The 18,776-nt window shown below is 48.1% G+C and overlaps 2 protein-coding genes across 13 annotated transcripts in view; one reads left to right on the forward strand and one right to left on the reverse strand.

Annotated features, from left to right (window-relative positions):
* MAP3K12 (mitogen-activated protein kinase kinase kinase 12) lies at nucleotides 1-9,770 on the forward strand. Its single transcript, XM_024736472.1, has 16 exons — nucleotides 1-269; nucleotides 940-1,067; nucleotides 2,264-2,437; nucleotides 2,537-2,745; nucleotides 3,349-3,532; nucleotides 3,699-3,890; nucleotides 4,171-4,329; nucleotides 4,498-4,656; nucleotides 5,394-5,502; nucleotides 5,750-5,859; nucleotides 5,983-6,099; nucleotides 6,223-6,360; nucleotides 6,556-7,180; nucleotides 7,381-7,451; nucleotides 7,543-7,816; nucleotides 8,219-9,770. The coding sequence occupies exons 2-16, from the start codon at nucleotides 1,060-1,062 to the stop codon at nucleotides 8,315-8,317; spliced, it is 2,628 nt and encodes an 875-aa protein (XP_024592240.1). The 5' UTR covers nucleotides 1-269; nucleotides 940-1,059; the 3' UTR covers nucleotides 8,318-9,770.
* PCBP2 (poly(rC) binding protein 2) overlaps nucleotides 5,372-18,776 on the reverse strand; it is a 24,536-nt gene continuing 11,131 nt past the window's right edge. For 4 of the 12 annotated variants that reach the window (XM_024736481.1, XM_024736475.1, XM_024736480.1 and 1 more), the window contains 4 exons: nucleotides 18,331-18,369; nucleotides 17,340-17,395; nucleotides 16,278-16,447; nucleotides 9,635-10,047 (listed from right to left, as the gene is read on the reverse strand). In XM_024736481.1, coding sequence (XP_024592249.1) covers nucleotides 10,011-10,047; nucleotides 16,278-16,447; nucleotides 17,340-17,395; nucleotides 18,331-18,369 — 302 coding nt within the window. In that variant the 3' untranslated portion in view covers nucleotides 9,635-10,010. Of the gene's footprint in view, nucleotides 5,508-9,634; nucleotides 10,048-16,277; nucleotides 16,448-17,339; nucleotides 17,396-18,330; nucleotides 18,370-18,776 lie in introns of those variants that run through there. The other 8 variants (XM_024736484.1, XM_024736479.1, XM_024736483.1 and 5 more) reach the window with 3 other exon arrangements.

Here is an 18,776-nt window from a genome sequence, read left to right on the forward strand (position 1 = left end):
CGACATCGTCACTCTCAGGAGTACAGGCTCTCGGAGGAGCCGGACGCCCGCTCGACCGCACTGTGTCTCCAGGATAATGGGAGCCATGATGGAGGAAGCACAGGGGGCTGTGCCAGCCCAGAAGGGACAGTAACTCAGAGCAGCAGGGACAGGGAAGAAGACTTCCAGGATGAAGTGAGACTTGGAAAACAACAGATGAGGCTTGAGAAGCGCCTTCCAGGCTGAGCACAGAGCTTGAGCCTCTTCCTAGCTAACAGCACCTTGGGCAGGTTATTTAAGACCTCTGCTACCTCTGTCAAATGGGCGTAAGGATGCCTAACTTAGAGTTTTTAGGATTTAATAAGCTAATGCACCTATAACAGAGGCTAACATACATGGTAAGCTTTCCGTAAGTGTTAGCCATTCTCATTAGGTGCCCTGGCCCAAACGCCTGATGTAGCTTGGTAACAGGCTCTGTCCATTATGGCCTGGGTACCAACAGCAGTGGGAGACGAGGCAGGGGAGGGGCCAAGAGCATGGAGGTGAGGCTGCAGGACCAAGTGGGGGCTACTAGAGGGTTTGAAGAAGAGGGGTGCTGGCCAATCTGTGCTTTAGAAAGATCCTTCTAAAGGCTAGGTGGAGAATGGGGTGGGGGGAGCCTTAGAAGAACTTGGAGACCATTTAAGGGGCAGTTGTCCTGGGCCAGGTGACACAGCTAATGAGGCCTGAATTAAGGCAGTAACATGGAACTAGAGAAGAGAGACTAGAAAGGCACTGGGTCAGGGCTTTTCGAATGTGCCAGGCATAATAAGAATCAACTGGGGTGCTTGTTAAACACTCACCCAGGCAAACCCCACACCTGCCCACTGAAAAGGTCTTTGAGAGGCCTGGAAATCAAGAGTTACAAGAGCTGAGACAATCAGAGGTGCATCCCCACCCAGTGAGTCCTTTTTATTGTAGATTCCTGCCACCCCTCTCCAGTCGTGATTCAGAGGCTCCGACGCAGGTGGTTAAGGAGGGACCCTACTGTGCTGAATAGTTAGAGAGGACTGCTGGCCTCAAGAATCCCTACACCTCAGGATGATCTGGTAACTGACTAGATGTGGAGGGAAATGGGAGACCAGATGACTTCTGGTGTCAGGCTTCGCACAAGATTGGTGTAGGATGAAGAATTTGCTGTGCCTGAGTGATAGCTAGTTTCTCCCTTTGTACAGTTGGAGAAATGGAGGCTCAACTACAGCTTGCCTGAGATCACGCAGCCAGTAAGCAACAGAGGCAGAGCTAGGATTCAGATTTTGTAATAGTTGCTTTATAGATAGCACCCAGCTATGAACTGGGACACATCTCTATTGTTTGGAAAGCTGGATCTTGGTTTGGGGAGTGCGGGAGAGGGCAATGGAGAAAGAGGAAAGGAGACAGGGCCTTCTCTAACTGAACCCTGGGGGAGCAGTGGGACTGATGGGAGGGCTAAGGGGGGTGAAGACGTAGGCTACAGCTTGTCCTGACAGTTTCTGCATCCTCCTTGGACGGTTCTGCCTTTTCCCCTCGTCTGTGCTGGGCAGATAATGGAGCTCATTGGTTACAGCCGTCACTTACCTCGGAGAGGCCCAGGTGTGTACGTGTGAGCACCTGAGAGGGAGACTCAGATGTGAGCCCTGAATATGCCTTAGGATAAGACTCTCAGCAGAGTCATGTATCAAGTACGTGAGTGTGAGGCCCAGCAATGTCATGTGAGAGGGCCTGAGCGGCGCTGAGTCCTAGCAGTGTCACCTGTGTGTGCTTCAATGTGAGGGAGGCGTGAGAGTGTACTGTTGTGTGCCTCAGGTTGAGACTCAAAATGTGTATATCCGAAGGACCCTTGTATGACACATGTGTGCATGTGAGCCTCAAGTGAGAGAAATATGTGCTCCAGAGGTGAATTACAGTAATCTTACAGGGAGAAGGGAGCTAGTCTATTGCCGTACTTGGGTTTGGGACGTACCTTACCAGTACGTACCTGAGCAGGGCTGTTACCTGTATTAACCTGAGAATGGTACTTAGGTATGTTGCCTGTATACCTAAGGAAGACTTGTGTCACTAATAGATGCTTGAGAGGAAGCTTGTTTCCTAAGATGGATCCCAGGAGAAGCTTGGAGGGGGATAGATACCTGAGGGTGAGGTTCAAGTGTTACTTCCAGGAGGCTCTTGTGAGCCCAGCTCCCCACCCCACGCCTCTGCCTCTAGGGCGAGCCTCCTGAGCTTGGGCACCTGCGGCTTTGACGGCCCGTCCTCCTTTTTCCCACAGGGCCCACCGCTCACCACTACACCGGGGCCCAGAGGCCATGGCCTGCCTCCATGAGACCCGCACACCCTCCCCTTCCTTTGGGGGTTTCGTGTCCACCCTAAGCGAGGCGTCCATGCGCAAGCTGGACCCAGACACTTCCGACTGCACCCCCGAGAAGGACCTGACGCCTACCCAGTGTGTACTCCGAGATGTAGTGCCGCTCGGGGGGCAGGGCGGGGGCGGGCCCAGCCCCTCCCCAGGTGGAGAGCCGCCCCCTGAGCCTTTTGCCAACAGTGTCCTGCAGCTGCACGAGCAGGATGCTGGGGGCCCAGGGGGAGCCACTGGGTCCCCTGAGAGTCGGGCGTCCAGAGTTCGAGCAGATGAGGTGCGACTACAGTGCCAGAGCGGCAGCGGCTTCCTGGAAGGCCTCTTCGGCTGCCTGCGCCCTGTCTGGACCATGATTGGGAAGGCCTACTCCACAGAGCACAAGCAGCAGCAGGAAGGTAGGCCGTGTCCTCGAGGAGACCCTTTCCCCATCTCCCTGAGCCTGACATCCGTTTGGACAGCCCCACCTAAGTCGCCTGATGATCCTTTTCTCTCCCCAGAGCCCAGCCCCTTATTTGTCCATCAGCCACTGACTCCCCAGTTTTTTTTTTTTAATTTATTAATTAATTTATTTGGGGCTGCGTTGGGTCTTCGTTGCTGTGCGCGGGCTTTCTCTAGTTGCGGCGAGCGGGCTTCTCATTGCGGTGGCTTCTTGTTGTGGAGCACGGGCTCTAGGCACGCGGGCTTCAGTAGTTGTGGTGCACGGGCTTAGTTGCTCCGCGGCATGTGGGATCTTCCCGGACCAGGGCTCGAACTGTGTCCCCTGCATTGGCAGGCGGATTCTTAACCACCATGACACCAGGGAAGTCCCCCCAGTTTCCTTTTAGACCACCCCTTCATTTCCTTCCTGTCCCCTCATCTTCTCAGCCCATTTTAGCTACTTTTCTGCCTCACCCTCCTTGAGTCATCTCAGCCAACCCAATGCTTTTCCCTGAGCCTGACCACCCCAAGGCCCCAGGTGTGGCTCTCTGAGCCTGTGGCACTGTGCCTCCTGTCCACAGACCTTTGGGAGGTCCCCTTTGAGGAAATCCTGGACCTGCAGTGGGTGGGCTCAGGGGCCCAGGGCGCCGTCTTCCTGGGGCGCTTCCATGGGGAGGAGGTGGCTGTGAAGAAGGTACGGGACCTGAAGGAGACTGACATCAAGCACCTGCGAAAGCTGAAGCACCCTAACATCATCACCTTCAAGTAAGGTCTGGGGCAGGGGCCGGGGTACTCTTTTGAGGGCAGGGATCTACCGCACCCTTCCTGAAGCGGGTGCCAGAAAGGCGTGGGTGGGAATGGGGGTGCCAGGTGTGAACCAAGTGGATGCTGGGCTGGCTGAGCCCTTCATGCCACTGTGTTTGGCTCCCAGGGGTGTGTGTACCCAGGCTCCCTGCTACTGCATCCTTATGGAGTTCTGCGCTCAGGGCCAGCTGTATGAGGTGCTGCGGGCTGGCCGCCCTGTCACCCCCTCCTTGCTGGTTGACTGGTCCATGGGCATTGCCGGCGGCATGAACTACCTGCACCTGCACAAGATTATCCACCGAGACCTCAAGTCCCCCAAGTGAGTAAGCAAGCAAGCAGGGAGAAGCTACTGTGCACGGTCTCCGGTAGGTGTCCCCACCCAGGTCAGTGTGACCATCTCCCTGCCCTCAGACCCTGTCCTAAAGTCCATGTGGCCGTCTCAGAAACCCCTCCCAAGTGATAGCCCTATCTCAAGAGGGCTGTGGTAAACCCCCCGTTTCTGGGTGTCCCAGATGACTTCAAACAGAAAGGTAGAGTTGCTGCAGCTAGACGAGGTGCGTGGAGGGGCCCGGGCCCCAGCTGACTACACTCTTTACCAGCATGCTCATCACGTACGACGATGTGGTGAAGATCTCCGATTTTGGCACTTCCAAGGAGCTGAGTGACAAGAGCACCAAGATGTCCTTTGCAGGGACGGTAGCCTGGATGGCCCCTGAAGTGATCCGCAACGAGCCTGTGTCTGAGAAGGTCGACATCTGGTGAGGGCCAGGCTGAGGACTGAGAATAGCAGGTGGCCAGCATGAGAGCTGGCGGGGTGGGGGGTTCTTCCAGGGCCTGAGTACAAGTGAGAAGTGAGACAAGCCTGCGGTAACCTGCAGGGCCTCTGGAGGAAGACCCCCCCAAGTGACGTCCCCTCTTATCCCTAGGTCCTTTGGTGTGGTGCTGTGGGAACTGCTGACTGGTGAGATCCCCTACAAAGACGTAGATTCCTCAGCCATCATCTGGGGTGTGGGAAGCAACAGTCTCCATCTGCCTGTGCCCTCCAGCTGCCCAGACGGCTTCAAAATCCTGCTTCGTCAGTGCTGGTAAGGACCACCTGGCCAAGCTGGAAGCAAGGGAGGTGGCTGACGGTTAGCCAGCACCCAGGACCCGGGCATCCAGGCCCAGAATCCTGAACAGGGAAAGGGGGACAGAGCTCCCAAATATGGCTCTCCAAGAAAGACCCCAGGACCCAGAGCGTGTATCAAGGGGACTAGGATAAAGAACGGAGAGAAACTGGGCTGACCAATAGTCTGCAGGGGTGCACAAACTGTGTGTGACCTTGGGCAAGCAGTGTTCCCTCTGATCCTGTTTCCTTATCTGCAAAATGGGGACAACAATATCTGATATAGAGGGTGGCTACGAAGCGCCTGTGAAGGACCAGCACAGCCGCTGAGCATGGCTGGTTGAGCCTCAAGTATAGACTGTCTTAGAACGCGGGAGGCCCTGGACCCTTGTTTGGAACCTAGACCATGGAGGAAGGTGGGAGATTTCTAATCTTTGGCTAAGCATTTCCCCAAATGTGTTTCTTTTAATGGAGTTACTCAAAAAGGTTTGTTTCGGCAAACAAGTTGGAAAATAGGATTAAATAGGTTTCCTTACTGCAGGACTTTGATATGCTAACAGATGGCCTGTAACATTTCCTAGATAGTTGACCAGGGAGTTTTGTCACAGAATCATTGTAGAGTTGGATTCTCCAGGACACCCTTTGGGAAAGGATGCTCTAGTTCCTTTCTGGACCTCCCTGAAATTCCTTTCTCTCCCACGACTCCATTTCCTCCAGGAACAGCAAACCACGAAATCGTCCATCATTCCGACAGATCCTGCTGCATCTGGACATCGCCTCAGCCGATGTACTCTCCACACCCCAGGAGACTTACTTTAAGTCCCAGGTGTGCTGTGGGGAGGAAAACGAATACCTTAGCTCCCTCTCTTTGCAGGGATAATGGTGTCCTTTGAGGGGAGGCTGGGAAGAAGGGTGGCTGGGGATGGACAGATTAGCTCTTGAAGGACTGAGACCTGGTCTTGGTTGATCCTGTGCCCCACTCCTGTGGGCTCCAACACACACAGTGTGCAGCAGTGCAGGCACCTGCGAAGGCTTTCTACAGGTCTCACCCCTAATTTTCTCTCCACCCCCAGGCAGAGTGGCGTGAAGAGGTAAAGCTGCATTTTGAAAAAATTAAGTCAGAAGGGACTTGTCTGCACCGCCTAGAAGAAGAGCTAGTGATGCGGAGGAGGGAGGAGCTCAGGTGTGTGTTTTGGGAAGGTGATTTCACCAATAGCAGGGCCTGCAGACCAGTTCCCAGAGACTGGGATAAACGATGGCACCAGGTGAAGCCAGCTCACCTCGGGGACCCTTCTGCCCATTTCAGACACGCCTTGGACATCAGGGAACACTATGAGCGGAAGCTGGAGAGAGCCAACAACCTGTACATGGAACTTAATGCTCTCATGTTGCAGCTGGAGCTGAAGGAACGGGAGCTACTCAGGTAATCACACACACCCTCATACACCAAACCCCATCTTCCTGGAGCTGTGCCTGACTTGGAGATCCTACTGAGCCTCGGCCCCCATTCCTGGTCCCACGCCCAGCTAGCGTGTTTTGTCTTTAGGAGGGAGCAAGCTTTAGAGCGGAGGTGCCCAGGTCTGCTGAAGTCACACCCTTCCCGAGGCCTCCTGCACGGGAACACGATGGAGAAGCTCATCAAGAAGAGGAATGTCCCACAGAAGCTGTCACCCCACAGCAAAAGGTAGCACCAGAGTTTACAAGTGCCATCGCTTGTGAATGGCAAGGGGGATGCTGGAGAAGCAGGAGTAGGGCTCAAGGATGCCAGGAAGACGGATACTGAGATGGGAGAGAGGTGCCTTGTACTGCCTGAGGTTAGGGAGTGCTTTCATGTGATAAATTTGTTAATCTCCAACTTGCACTTTCCCTCTCCCACCAGGCCAGATATCCTCAAGACTGAGTCTTTGCTACCCAAGCTAGATGCAGCCCTGAGTGGGGTGGGGCTTCCTGGGTGTGCTAAGGGCCCCCCCTCACCGGGACGGAGTCGCCGTGGCAAGACCCGTCACCGCAAGGCCAGCGCCAAGGGCAGCTGCGGGGACCTGCCCGGGCTTCGTGCAGTTGTGCCACCCCATGAACCTGGGGGACCAGGAAGCCCAGTGGGGCTAGCAGGGGGACCCTCGGCCTGGGAAGCCTGCCCTCCAGCCCTCCGTGGGCTCCACCATGACCTCCTGCTCCGAAAGATGTCTTCATCGTCCCCCGACCTGCTGTCAGCGGCATTGGGAGCCCGGGGCCGGGGGGCTACAGGGGGAGCTGGGGACCCTGGCTCACCACCTCCAGCCCGGGGTGACACCCCGCCAAGTGAGGGCTCGGCACCCGGCTCCACCAGCCCGGATTCACCAGGGGGAGCCAAAGGGGAGCCACCTCCACCAGTAGGGCCTGGTGACGGTGTAGGGCTGCTGGGAACTGGAAGGGAAGGGACGGCGGGACGGGGAGGAAGCCGGGCTGGGTCCCAGCACTTGACCCCAGCTGCACTGCTGTACAGGGCTGCTGTCACCCGAAGTCAGGTAAAGTATGGAATGGTTCCTGAGCTCTTCCTCTTTCCTCCTTCTCCATGGGGTGCGGTGCAAGTCCTTAGTTTACCTCCCACTTTAGGTTCTTGATCTTAAGCCATTCCCGACTTAACCCTTTATAACCATGTTTCCTTATCCTGGGTCCTTGATGACCTCTTCCCCCTTTGACCACAGTCTGCTCATCTCTCCTGCAGAAACGTGGAATCTCATCAGAGGAAGAGGAAGGAGAGGTGGACAGTGAAGTAGAGCTGACCTCAAGCCAGAGGTGAGTGATGCAATCAGGAGATAACGGCATTCTTTGCTTTCTGAACTGCAAGGTGTAGTCAAGCTATAATCCTGGTCTGCCCAACATACAGGTGGTCTCAGGGCCTGAACATGCGCCAGTCGCTATCTACCTTCAGCTCAGAGAACCCGTCAGATGGGGAGGAGGGCACAGCTAGTGAGCCTTCCCCCAGTGGCACACCTGAAGTTGGCAGTACGAACACTGATGAGCGGCCAGATGAGCGGTCTGATGACATGTGCTCCCAGGGCTCAGAAATCCCACTGGACCCACCTTCCTCAGAGGTGGTTACTGGCCGGGAACCCAGCTCCTTGCCCATCCCACACCACAACCTACTCAGAGGGGAGCAGGTGAGTCGCAACCAGGTACTGGACAGGGAGCAGATGTCCAGTCATTTGAGAGCTGCTGGGGAGACAGATGCAGAGGCCAGAAAGATAGGTACTTCGCCCCTGTGTCACTCGGTATCTGAAGCTGTTTCCTCCCGTATTAAAGAGCAAATATCCACATGGTAGAATTTGGGAGATCTAGAGTACCTAGCGAGGTTGCGTGCACAGTCCCCGTAAACTGCAGCCAGGGAGGAATCCTGAAACTAGGAGTCTGGTGCCTTGGAGAATGGCCTGAGCAACTGAAATCGGGAGACAGTAAAACCACTAAACCTGCAACTACAAAGACCACAGTGAAGGATCCTGAAGGAATCTATTTGCCAAGAGATGCTGAGCCGCACATCACTGCCTTTCTGCTCTTCTTCACAGGGCCCTCCCAACTCTGAGGACTCAGACTGTGACAGCACTGAACTGGAAAATGCCAACAGTGGTGAAGCCTTGCGGCCCCCAGCCTCCCTCCCTCCATGAAAGCCACTCTTATCCTTGTACATAGAGAAATATTTATATAAGTAATATATATGCGCCACATAATCAACAAAGACAGGGCTATCCCAGCCTAAGTCTGGCTCAAGGGAGACTGACCCCTGACCAAGTCACCTGATAAACTCTAGGGACACTGGCAGCTGTGGAAATGAAAGACAAGTACTGCCCTAGAGATATGGGTACGGGCAAACTGGCCCCTTCCTGCTTCACTCCAATACGTTCAGCAAGTGGTGAGGCGACAGAAAAGCCAAACTTGCCTAGTTTCCTCTCTATTCTTTCTGCCCAAACCATGAGGAGCAGGAAAGGGAGCCATTTAGACTGCACTTTTTTGTTTTCCGTTTACTCTGTTTACACATTTTGCACTTGGGAGGAGGGAGGCTAAGGCTGGGTCCTCCCCTCTGAGGTTTCTCAGGTGGCAATGTAATTTCTTTGTCCCTCCATCTCTCTGCCCAAGCGCTGGCTTAGGGACTAGGGGGAGGCCAGGAGATTGTGAAAGCATGTGATGGCTCAGGCTGAAGAACTGGGGTGTTGTTTTAAGTCCCTGCTTTTATCTTGGTGCCTGATTGGGGTGGGGACTGTCATATTGTAACCCCTGTGAAAAAACCTTGAAATATAACCACTCCATGCAGGCAAGCTGTTGAGGGTTTTCTTGGTGACTGAATGGGGTAGCCTGCATGGTTAAGTAGGAGCCTTGGGCTCCAGATGTTATCTGAGGACTCTGAGTGACTTCCTCCTTTTTATGCTTTTCTCACGAACAAACTGAACATCACTCACAGCCCCAACCTTGTAAAAATCTACATAAATGGGAACAGGTCTGTCTTTATAAAGGATTCTAGTAGGACCCATAAAACACCCATTCTTTTTAAAAACAGGAGACTACAGTTTTAAGTCTGGACAAGAGTATAGGCATTCCCAGCAACCTGAATCCCAGTGAGACACACATTCAGCTGCTTCCATGTGTATGCATGTGTATCCCTCCCCACCCACCCAGTTGAAGTGCTTGCTTACACTTTGCAGACAAATCTTAGGAAAATATAACCCCCCATCTTTTGGACCAAGGGCACAGCCAGCTTGCTATAGCTATTAAGGTCACTCTGCAATGCAGGCTCAAGGGCTACAGAAAAAGATGGGAGTGGTAAAACAGAAGAAAACATCTTCACTGGAATAAAGGCTTACATTCAAAACCCAAGCAGGGTCCGTGTCCTTTGACGGATAAAAGGTGCAAAAATAACAGCAAGACACCAGGAACAAAACCCACATGAAATCACTGTGGCATCCAGTTTCTATTCACAAAGAAAAAGCTCCAGTCCATCTTTTAATTTTTTTGAAAAATTCCTGACATTACAGAACTAAACTGAAATGTATTAATATTCCACTCTTACATTTCCATGACAAACAAAAAAATTTCATGAGCCAAAAAAAACCCAAAAAAAAAAAACAAAACAAAAAAAAACAGGGAGAAGCTTATAAAACTAAATATGGATCTCAGCATTAACAGCTGAACAGAGAAAGGAATTAAAACGCTTTAATTAAAAAATCACGAGTGGATAAAGTGTGTAGAAACTGAAAATTTACAAACTATTTAAAACCTGGAATCGCTGACTGTTCAGAAACTACACAGATGGATCATGGGTGGTGGTGAACAGCAGAAAGGGATTATGGATGAGTCTGCATTGTTCTAGCTGCTCCCCATGCCACCCGTCTCCGAGGAAAGCCTGTAACACACACACAAAAAAAAACTCGAAGTTAGTTTTCTGAGTGCCCAGCAGTACCTCACCTCCAAAACTTTTAGCCTGGCTGATGAGATGTGAAGAAGTACATAATCTGCTTCAGTTATCAAGGGAGACATTTTAAAGACTTCTTGGATTAATCAGTACCATGGTCCTATAACCCCTGCAATCCAAGCTTCCTGAGGCAAGTTACCTCACAACCAAGGGAAATTGAGGACTTTGGTTATTAATTGTGGGTATCCCTCAAACTATGCTCTATAGAATCTTTGTGGGAGATGTTAAGCACTCTCTGAAAATACACCACAAACACACACACACACTAAAGCCTTAGAGGGTCGCAATATACAGAAACTTTCTTTACTGCCCAGCTTATTTTTTAGCTTCTCCCAAGCTACTAATAGAACAGTCCCAGGTCTCTCCATCAATGTGAAGACTATTAAGAGATGCTTGAGTTTTTAAACACTAAGGCATGTTAAAGAGGGAGCAGCAAGTGTTAAGTATGGGTCAAGAATTATACCCAACCTATAGTTTTTAGGCCTAGTTTTCAAGACTAAGTGGAAGTCAAAACAATGTTTTCAGCAACTCCCTAGCTCACTCTAGAAGCTCCCCAATTTGTGGTCCTGTTAAGCCAAATTCTCCATCCAAATATACCTAGCTACAATGCCTGTTTCAAATAGACTATTTGAGGTCCTGGAATCCAATTTTGGGCTTTGAAGGAAAGGTCTTTAGATGTTCGGCTATCAGCCTGCTTCACTGATATTAGGTAGCCAGCAGGACTTAGCTCCCATTTTGAACAGAACTAAATGTGTAAGACCCAGTCTCAGTTTGTAACTTTTTTTTTTTTTTTTGGCTGTACCTCGTGGCATGCAGAACTTCCCCGACCAGGGATCGAACCCACACCCCTGCAGTGGAAACGTGGAGTTTTAACCACTGGACCAGCAGGGAAGCCTGAGTTTATAACTTTATTTCATAAAGATTTTAAATTTACTGGCATTCGTGTCAAGACAGCATGTGCATCTCTTCCAGAATAACGCATATCCAAAAACTGGCCAGGAAGGCAGGGGCAGAGGGGGTGGGGGAAGGGCAGGAAATAGGTCCTTCAACTACAAACTGCATTTAGTTTCAAGTCAGAAATGCTACTGTGACCTCAGCATAAAGGAAAATAGTTCTTAAAGGGGGTAGATTCTTGCCAACCTCAAAATGGGATGACTTAGAGCAACGTAAACAACAGACCCTGAATCAAAGAGTTTAGTGGGAACTGAAGGTTGAGGAAAGGAGCTGCTGCAAACAGTTCAGATCTAGGACCTAAAAAAAACCTAAGTTCACGTAAGAAGGTAGTGGCACTCTGGCACCAAAAAGAACAGTCCAGAATTTATACACAGCCTGGGCAGGAATTGGGGGTGGCAGGGAGAGGGGGCAAGGAGAAGGGAAAACCCAACCAGAAATACTGTGTTAAGGACTCCAGGAATAGAAGGACCACATGGGGGAGCTGTAAGCTACTAAAAAATCGAGCACCAAGAAGTACCTTTTGGATGTGGTGATTTTGGTCAGCCCTTAAAACATCTGACTTCCTTCCAAGCAATCCTTTAGGGAGTACTCATTAGGTAAAGAGGCCTTCTAAAATCAAGAACTAGATAAAATAAAAACCAGGTTTCTGGGGGAGATGGTATCAGCAAGATATAAAAAGAGCTTACTAAGGAAAGCTGGACCACATGATAAAGGAGCATCTAGCAACCAACAAGAAAAACCCTATCTGGACAATGAAATTTGCCCCCCTAGTCCTTCAGGCAGACTTGGGATGTGTAACACTAATTCACAGCCCCAATATGAGATTGAGGGACCACGAAACCAGAAGTTAATATATTGCAATATAATTAGGTTTTTTGCTGTTGTTTGTTTTTTAAACAATGTAAGCCAAAGGGGATATGGGAAAAGGTCACCAGGAAAGAAATCTCCACACTGGTTTTCTAAGTCCCTGGGAAGAGCATCATACTTTCATTACCCTGGCAATATGCATTCAGGCTGAGTGGAAACTATCAGAGCCCTTCCACCATTTTACCTACGGCATTTCTACTCTTTTATGGAGAGAGATCTTGGGATACAAAAAAGAATGAAGCGGGCTTCCCTGGTGGCGCAGTGGTTGCGAGTCCACCTGCCGATGCAGGGGACGCAGGTTCGTGCCCTGGTCTGGGAAGATCCCACATGCCGCGGAGCGGCTGGGCCCGTGAGCCATGGCCGCTGGGCCTGCGCGTCCGGAGCCTGTGCTCCGCGGCGGGAGAGGCCACAGCAGTGAGAGGCCCACGTACCGCAAAAAAAAAAAAAAAAAAAGAATGAAGCTTCAGGGAGATCAAGCACAATCTTAGAAGACTGAGTAAATGCAAAGCACAAATTGCTAGTCCTGACTACTCACTCATGTGATCTGCAAATTTAAAGTCTCCCAGAGCATCTATTTCTTTAATCTGATAAAGTGAATCAATGAGTTACAGTTGATCTTAAAGGTCCCTTCCAAATCTAGGTCTTTAATCCACTAATTATGACGGGGTTGGTGGGGAGACAAAGGTAGGCGGGGAATAGAAGGGTAAAGGGACCTGGCTGAATGATTAATCAGGGTTGACTTAGGATAACTGGACAGAATCCTGCCAAATCTGAGGCAATGTCACCCATTGGTTGTTCAAGATTTATCCAATGTCACAGGGAGAGGGGTAATACTAGTTCAGAGGAATGCAGACAGAAGCCGGCAAACTTTATTAGACTTTTCCCAACTTGCCTCCCCATTCTGGGTAAAGAAATAACTTCTTTCCTTCACAGCACAGTCAACTAAGGTTCTTACTGTGGCAACTTTATTACAGCTAGAAACACAAATCTGGCCAAGAAGGCTGGCTGATAACCATGAAAAAAAAAAAAAAAAAAAAAGGTTAATGGAGAAGCTTTTATTCATTAACACAGAGCCTAAAACATTGTTATATTGCAAGGCAGAATAAAGCTACAAAAAGTAACAGAATGAGAAAGAAGAGCAAGAACTGTGGCTCTAGATAAAGAATTCAACAAGTCAGACTCTGAAACAGGCACTCAAGCAGAAACGGCCTAAACCTAAACAGTTTACCATTGCCCCTGCCCCCACCCTGTTATCCCCCAAAACAGTAAAAAGGAAAGGGTCACAAGCTCACAATAGTTTGGTTCTCACCAATGTTAACAAAGGGAAAACAAAAACAAAAACAAAAACAAACACTTGAGGGGGTGCCCCAAGATATATGCAATCAGTAGGGAGAGAATCTCTGTTTCTCGCTTTTCAGTTTGTTAGTTACACATGGCACGGCAGAGGTGGTGGTGGTGGTAGCTGAAGCCCCGGCACCCTTAGCAGCAGACACAACATTTAGAGCCAGGAGAGGGATGGGTTTCATGCCAAGCAGACTGGAGACACAAGGGGCGGTCGGAAGAGGGTTGGGGAGGCTGGAGGGTGCGTCGGAGGTCCCCGCTGTGGCGAGCGAGGGGGTGGTGGTGGAGGAGGAAGAAGAAGAAGAAGGGGTGGAGGGTTGAGAGAGGTTGATGCTGAGGTGATCAGGGATCGTGACGGAGGCTGCCTGGGAGGAGGGTTTAGCGTTTTCTAAACTGTAACAGAGGAAAAAAAGGAACAAAAAAAAAAAGGGTGGGTGGAAGGGAAGAGCACAAAAGGGAAAAGTACAGGACAAAATCCGCTTCAGTTATCAGTAAGTGCCTCTGGTTGCCAATTAGGAAGACTTAATATCAACTTATGACAAGCTGTCTTTTATTCTGTGTCCCACCCTCTAAAAATGTATACTTTGCCAAATTCCATTCCACAATGCTATTTAAAACTGCTATGGTGAAGAAAAAGCTGACAGACTGAGAAAAATCACACACTTCCATATTACCTGACACACTGATCCAACCCAGAAGACAGAAAAGAACGATTTCAAGCAGAAAATGAAAGAGTACCCATCCACCTCCAAACAAGAACAAATGTTTCACCCACCAATCACTTGAGCAGCTTTGGGATACTAATGCACAGAATTGTTTTTTCTGTAACTGATGTTAAAATTTGCTTCTACCGCCACAGCAAACTAACCAAATATGTCAGGATGGAAAGGGACAAGAGCCTAAAGTAGGTCACTCATTTCAGACTTCAAAGATTGTAGCATTTTCAATGAAAAATGCTGAGAACAGAAGCATAGATAAAATAAAGCCTCATTTCTGGTGATGGGGTGGGAGAGAAAAAAAGGCCCTTTGTTTTTAACTGACTGTACTTCTCATATAGACCTTAGGAAACTGGAAGAGAGAAACTTTAAGCACTGCTGAAAAGTTCAGTTTAATAAAGTAAAACTACCACTGCTACTCCTAAAATAAGCTCTAAATCACAGTAATGACCTGTAGCTCCCAAATGCCTGCATGTGTCTATGGCAGAACTGCAGGCATTTGCTGAAGTCTGTTGGACAACCTACGGCTAAAGATTAACTCTTCAAAGGCAGGGAGGCTCCTCTCAAGACTCCATTTTGTTTACCTAAATCCAAGGACAGTTGCAATCCATAAAAAAGGTGCCAAAATCAGTAGAAATGCTCAGGGTCCATTACTGAAAACAGAGAACTCTTTCTTTACCTAGTATTCATAATAAAACCAGTTTGCTTTCTGCGTTCAAACTGGGCCAATATGAGAAAGTGAAGAGTTAGCTGCGTGTACACATAGTCCTTGCTTGGTGTTAAATGAAGCTTTAAAAAGTTTTGACCCAAATCCATAGCTTGGACAGTTTCATTAAAAAGGATGATCCTGAAAAGAGTGACTAAAATCAGGAAACAAAGGTGGACCACGTTCTGCTTCCTTACAACTTAGCCACTGACCTAGTACAGGGGTCAGGCAAGCAGGTTACGTGGAAGCACTATCTGACAACATTAAGGGTAGGTCTACCCAAGCAGAAGAAAAATCGCTTGGTTTCCAGCTTCCAAGAACACGATTCTTTCCTCTTAACAACCCACCACCCCCATTAGAAACAAGGAAACAAACCTTTGCAAACAGTCTCCATGCAAAATTAACTACCATTTCAGTCTGAACAGTAAGAATCTGACATCTTGGTAGCTGAAGAAGAAAGCAGATCTAGACATAGGAACGTCTTTTCTACATAAAGACTAGAAAATACCTCAAGGCATCAAAAGACATAGGCAAAAGTCAGAACCACTACTGGGGATCTGATGAATTCTTAACCAGGGGATAAAAGACCATGGAATAAATACATGATCTACATAAGCATGGCAAAAAATAGATCCCATACTTACGAATTCCTTTCCCTTGCACTAGATTTAGGAACCCATAAAAGTTTTATGCACAACAGAGACCAAAGAATTGTGACAAGAGGTAAATAACAACTAGGTAAAAGTCTACATAGAAGGGATAGCTAAGTCCCTTGGGGAATGAGCTGCTAACACTGGTTTAAGATGTTAGTAAGCAATTAAGAACATGACTTAAGCACATGTGCTGAGAAAGCAAGTAATATAAATGCCTTGTAGGATACCCACTGGACTGTGAATAGTCCTGCTACAACTGTGTGTATTAACATTAGCTACGTTTGGATAAAAAAAGTAGAATCTCAGAAAGTCATTAAGAGATGAGATGAGATTGTGGGGGAAAGGAAAATACTAAGCATTTCTGAAACATCCAATACCTGTACCTCTCCTTTTCCACAAGCTCTGAACAATGGAACACACTGGCAACTTGAGAAAAATGGATGTTTTCAGAATAAACGGTAATGACTGCCTCCAAAAAACTGTCTTGCTGTCACATAACTTCATTATCCTTGTTTCAATGAAGGGTGCTTTGGAGCCTAAACCCCATTAGTGAAGTATTAGTCCATATGACATCTACAGCAAGACCCACATTTGGTTTTAAGTCGGTGCTCCAGCCAGAGCAGTCCTACTGGTGAAGACATGCTCCATACCTTCCACTCCCAAAACCATCAAAAAGTCAAATGCAAACAATCTATTCCCTGTCCCCCAACCCCATGCAAACTTATTACAAACTGGTTTCTTTTTCTGCTACACTAAGGATGGGTGAAAAGTAGAGCTAGACTTTTAACTTTTTCTTTTGCCATCTCTACCCTTCCCATTTCCATCCCCCAAAGAATCCCACACTTTACATTAACAGTGTAACTTCCCCCAACACATACATTACTTATGCTGGCATGAATAACACGAAAGATAGGGAACACTTACCTGACATTGATTAGATACTGAGCCAGGCTAATGCTGGCAGCAGATCCAGTGATGGTAACCTGCCTATCAGTAGATCCTTCCACTGGGTTCGCAATTTTGATCTGCGCCCCAGACATCTGACGGATCTCATTGATTTTGGCGCCTTGACGCCCGATTATGCAGCCAATCAACTTAAGGGAGAAAAACAACAAGGCATACCAAATTAAGAGTTGCATGGTTAGGCCCAAGAATTCCACCCCACTCCTCAGGCTTCTATAGCTTGGGTCCACAAACATGACAATGGAAACTATCTGCATCCTACACATTCTACTCATATACTCCTGACTTTAATAATTGAGTTATAGATTATATCTCAACTCTTGCCCTATTCTTCTGTCTGATCACTACAGGTCAGAGCCAACTCTAAGCTGAATGACTCTTAGGAGCATTAGCTCATTTCCTCAGAGTACTAACTCCAAAGACAAAATAAAGCAGAGCAAACGTGATGATAAACCTAGCTAACCAGAGACAGGGATAAAGATAAAAGTATATTCTGTTTTTGGTAAAAAAGATGCCATAACTCATCCTGCCATGATTCCTACTTCACCATCGTGACAAGAATTCTGGCTAATTTCTAATGCTTTTGCCTTGGGAAAAAGTAAAAAATTGGCCAACATTTGCACTGTCCAATACTGTAGACACTAATAACGTGATAACTAAACACATGAAGTGTGGCCAGTAAGATTGAGAAATTGAATTATTATTCTCAACAGCTACACGTGGTTAGTGACTACCACGTTGGGATAGTACAGACAGAACATCCAAGGACCACTGAGTTAGGGATAAGGCTTCAGGTTCTACAAGAAACAAAGGCAAATGGGAATTTCTATTTGAGACAAAAAGCTTCTTTCTGGCTCATCAATCTCCTCCAGTTTTTACTTGAGATTTTATATAGTTTTAAGAATTTAATTTGGTGTCTACAACCCCATTTTCTTAAGAGTGGCATGATGCCATTGAAAAGACCTCTATTCTTGAAAGCCAATTCTCTTATTTTCACCCCATGCAACCCAACCATATACTTACATCGTTTGGAATGGTGAGTTCATGAGAAGTAGTCTGAGCAGATGCATCCAAACCTGCTAAAAGACAGAAGAGAGCAAAGAAGTTCAATGCACAGCATACAAACTCCCACTGATTTGTACATTAACCTAACAGAAGAAAAACGAACTGGAAACCCAGCATTGGCTGTTGGGATTCATCACTAACTTGGAAGCCTCCAAGGAGGAAAGAGGGGAGAGGGGTGTAGAAATAATGCTGGAAAGGTTCCTCTGTACACACAGAAGAGGCTGATTTCATGACATTTCCTGCAAAGCCCAGCCTATTAGGGTGTAAGGGGATGGAAGCAAGGGGCAAGGGAATGTGGTATCCTCAATTCTCAGGACCAAAATCTAAACAAGTACTTCTGCACTTCTCCCCTTTTCTGGTTGGATTTCCTGCTGTTGTGTTCCAATTTTATCTCACCTGATGCTATCACCAGCGCCAATATCATGCCTGTTATTGGGTACCATGGACTTTTGGCACACATGCAGAGTTGCTTTAAATATACCTATATCAGATTAACACCCTCCTAACACACCCTTACCCCTAACCTAAACTTGAAGGTCAGTGAGAATGAGATGGCAGTAAGGTGTGGGAAGTTCATTTCTCCAGATTTATTCCCTGTCTTTTGCTCAATAATTTGTTCTGGGTTTTGTTTTCCAAAGAAAAAGAAAAAAAACTCCTATCAGTAAACACCCATACCCATCTGACACCTGGACCAGACCAGACCAGCTGGCTAACTCACAAGTCTAGTCTTGCTCTCAGCTGTGGCTGCTAAAACTCAGCATTTTTAGAAGGGGGTAGGCCAGATCCATCAAGGGACCCTCAGGGGTACCAGGCCCACCCCCGCTTTGCTCTCTCAGCTCCTTTCTGCCATGTGCATGTTCTGCTGGTATGTCATGGGTAGTGAAACAAGACTCCCACCAGTTTATTAATATAACAGTAGAATACTACAGATTTTTTTTTTAATCATTACCCCAATAGCCTTTCACCTCTGGAGAGCTGGATTCAATGCCTGTTAAGATACAAGTGAAAATGAGTTTGGTGGTCTCATCCTAACCCTATCGGACAAGTTATTCCTTATATATATAAAAAAAAAAGCCCAAAAAAACAAAACAAAACAAAACAAAAACAAAAACCACTACACAATTTGGCACAAATGGATTGTTTCTACCCAGGTCTATGAACAGCTGGTGGAGAGAAAGGGGGTGCCAATCAGATCAAAGGGGCAGCAGCGAGGATGGGTTAGAAGAAATATCAGCCTACCCTTTGCCTGACAAGCATCCCCAGACCTCACCCCAAACCTTCCAGGGCCTTTTTTCTCTTTTAGAATAACTCACCCCAAATGAAAACCAAGTTAACAAACACATTACCTCCTTTGGTTTAGCCATAGAAAACAGGCAAGTTTAAACCAGCAGGATG

Source organism: Neophocaena asiaeorientalis, unplaced genomic scaffold, assembly GCF_003031525.2.
Source record: "Neophocaena asiaeorientalis asiaeorientalis breed wild unplaced genomic scaffold, Neophocaena_asiaeorientalis_V1.1 scaffold134, whole genome shotgun sequence".
NCBI lineage: Eukaryota > Metazoa > Chordata > Mammalia > Artiodactyla > Phocoenidae > Neophocaena > Neophocaena asiaeorientalis.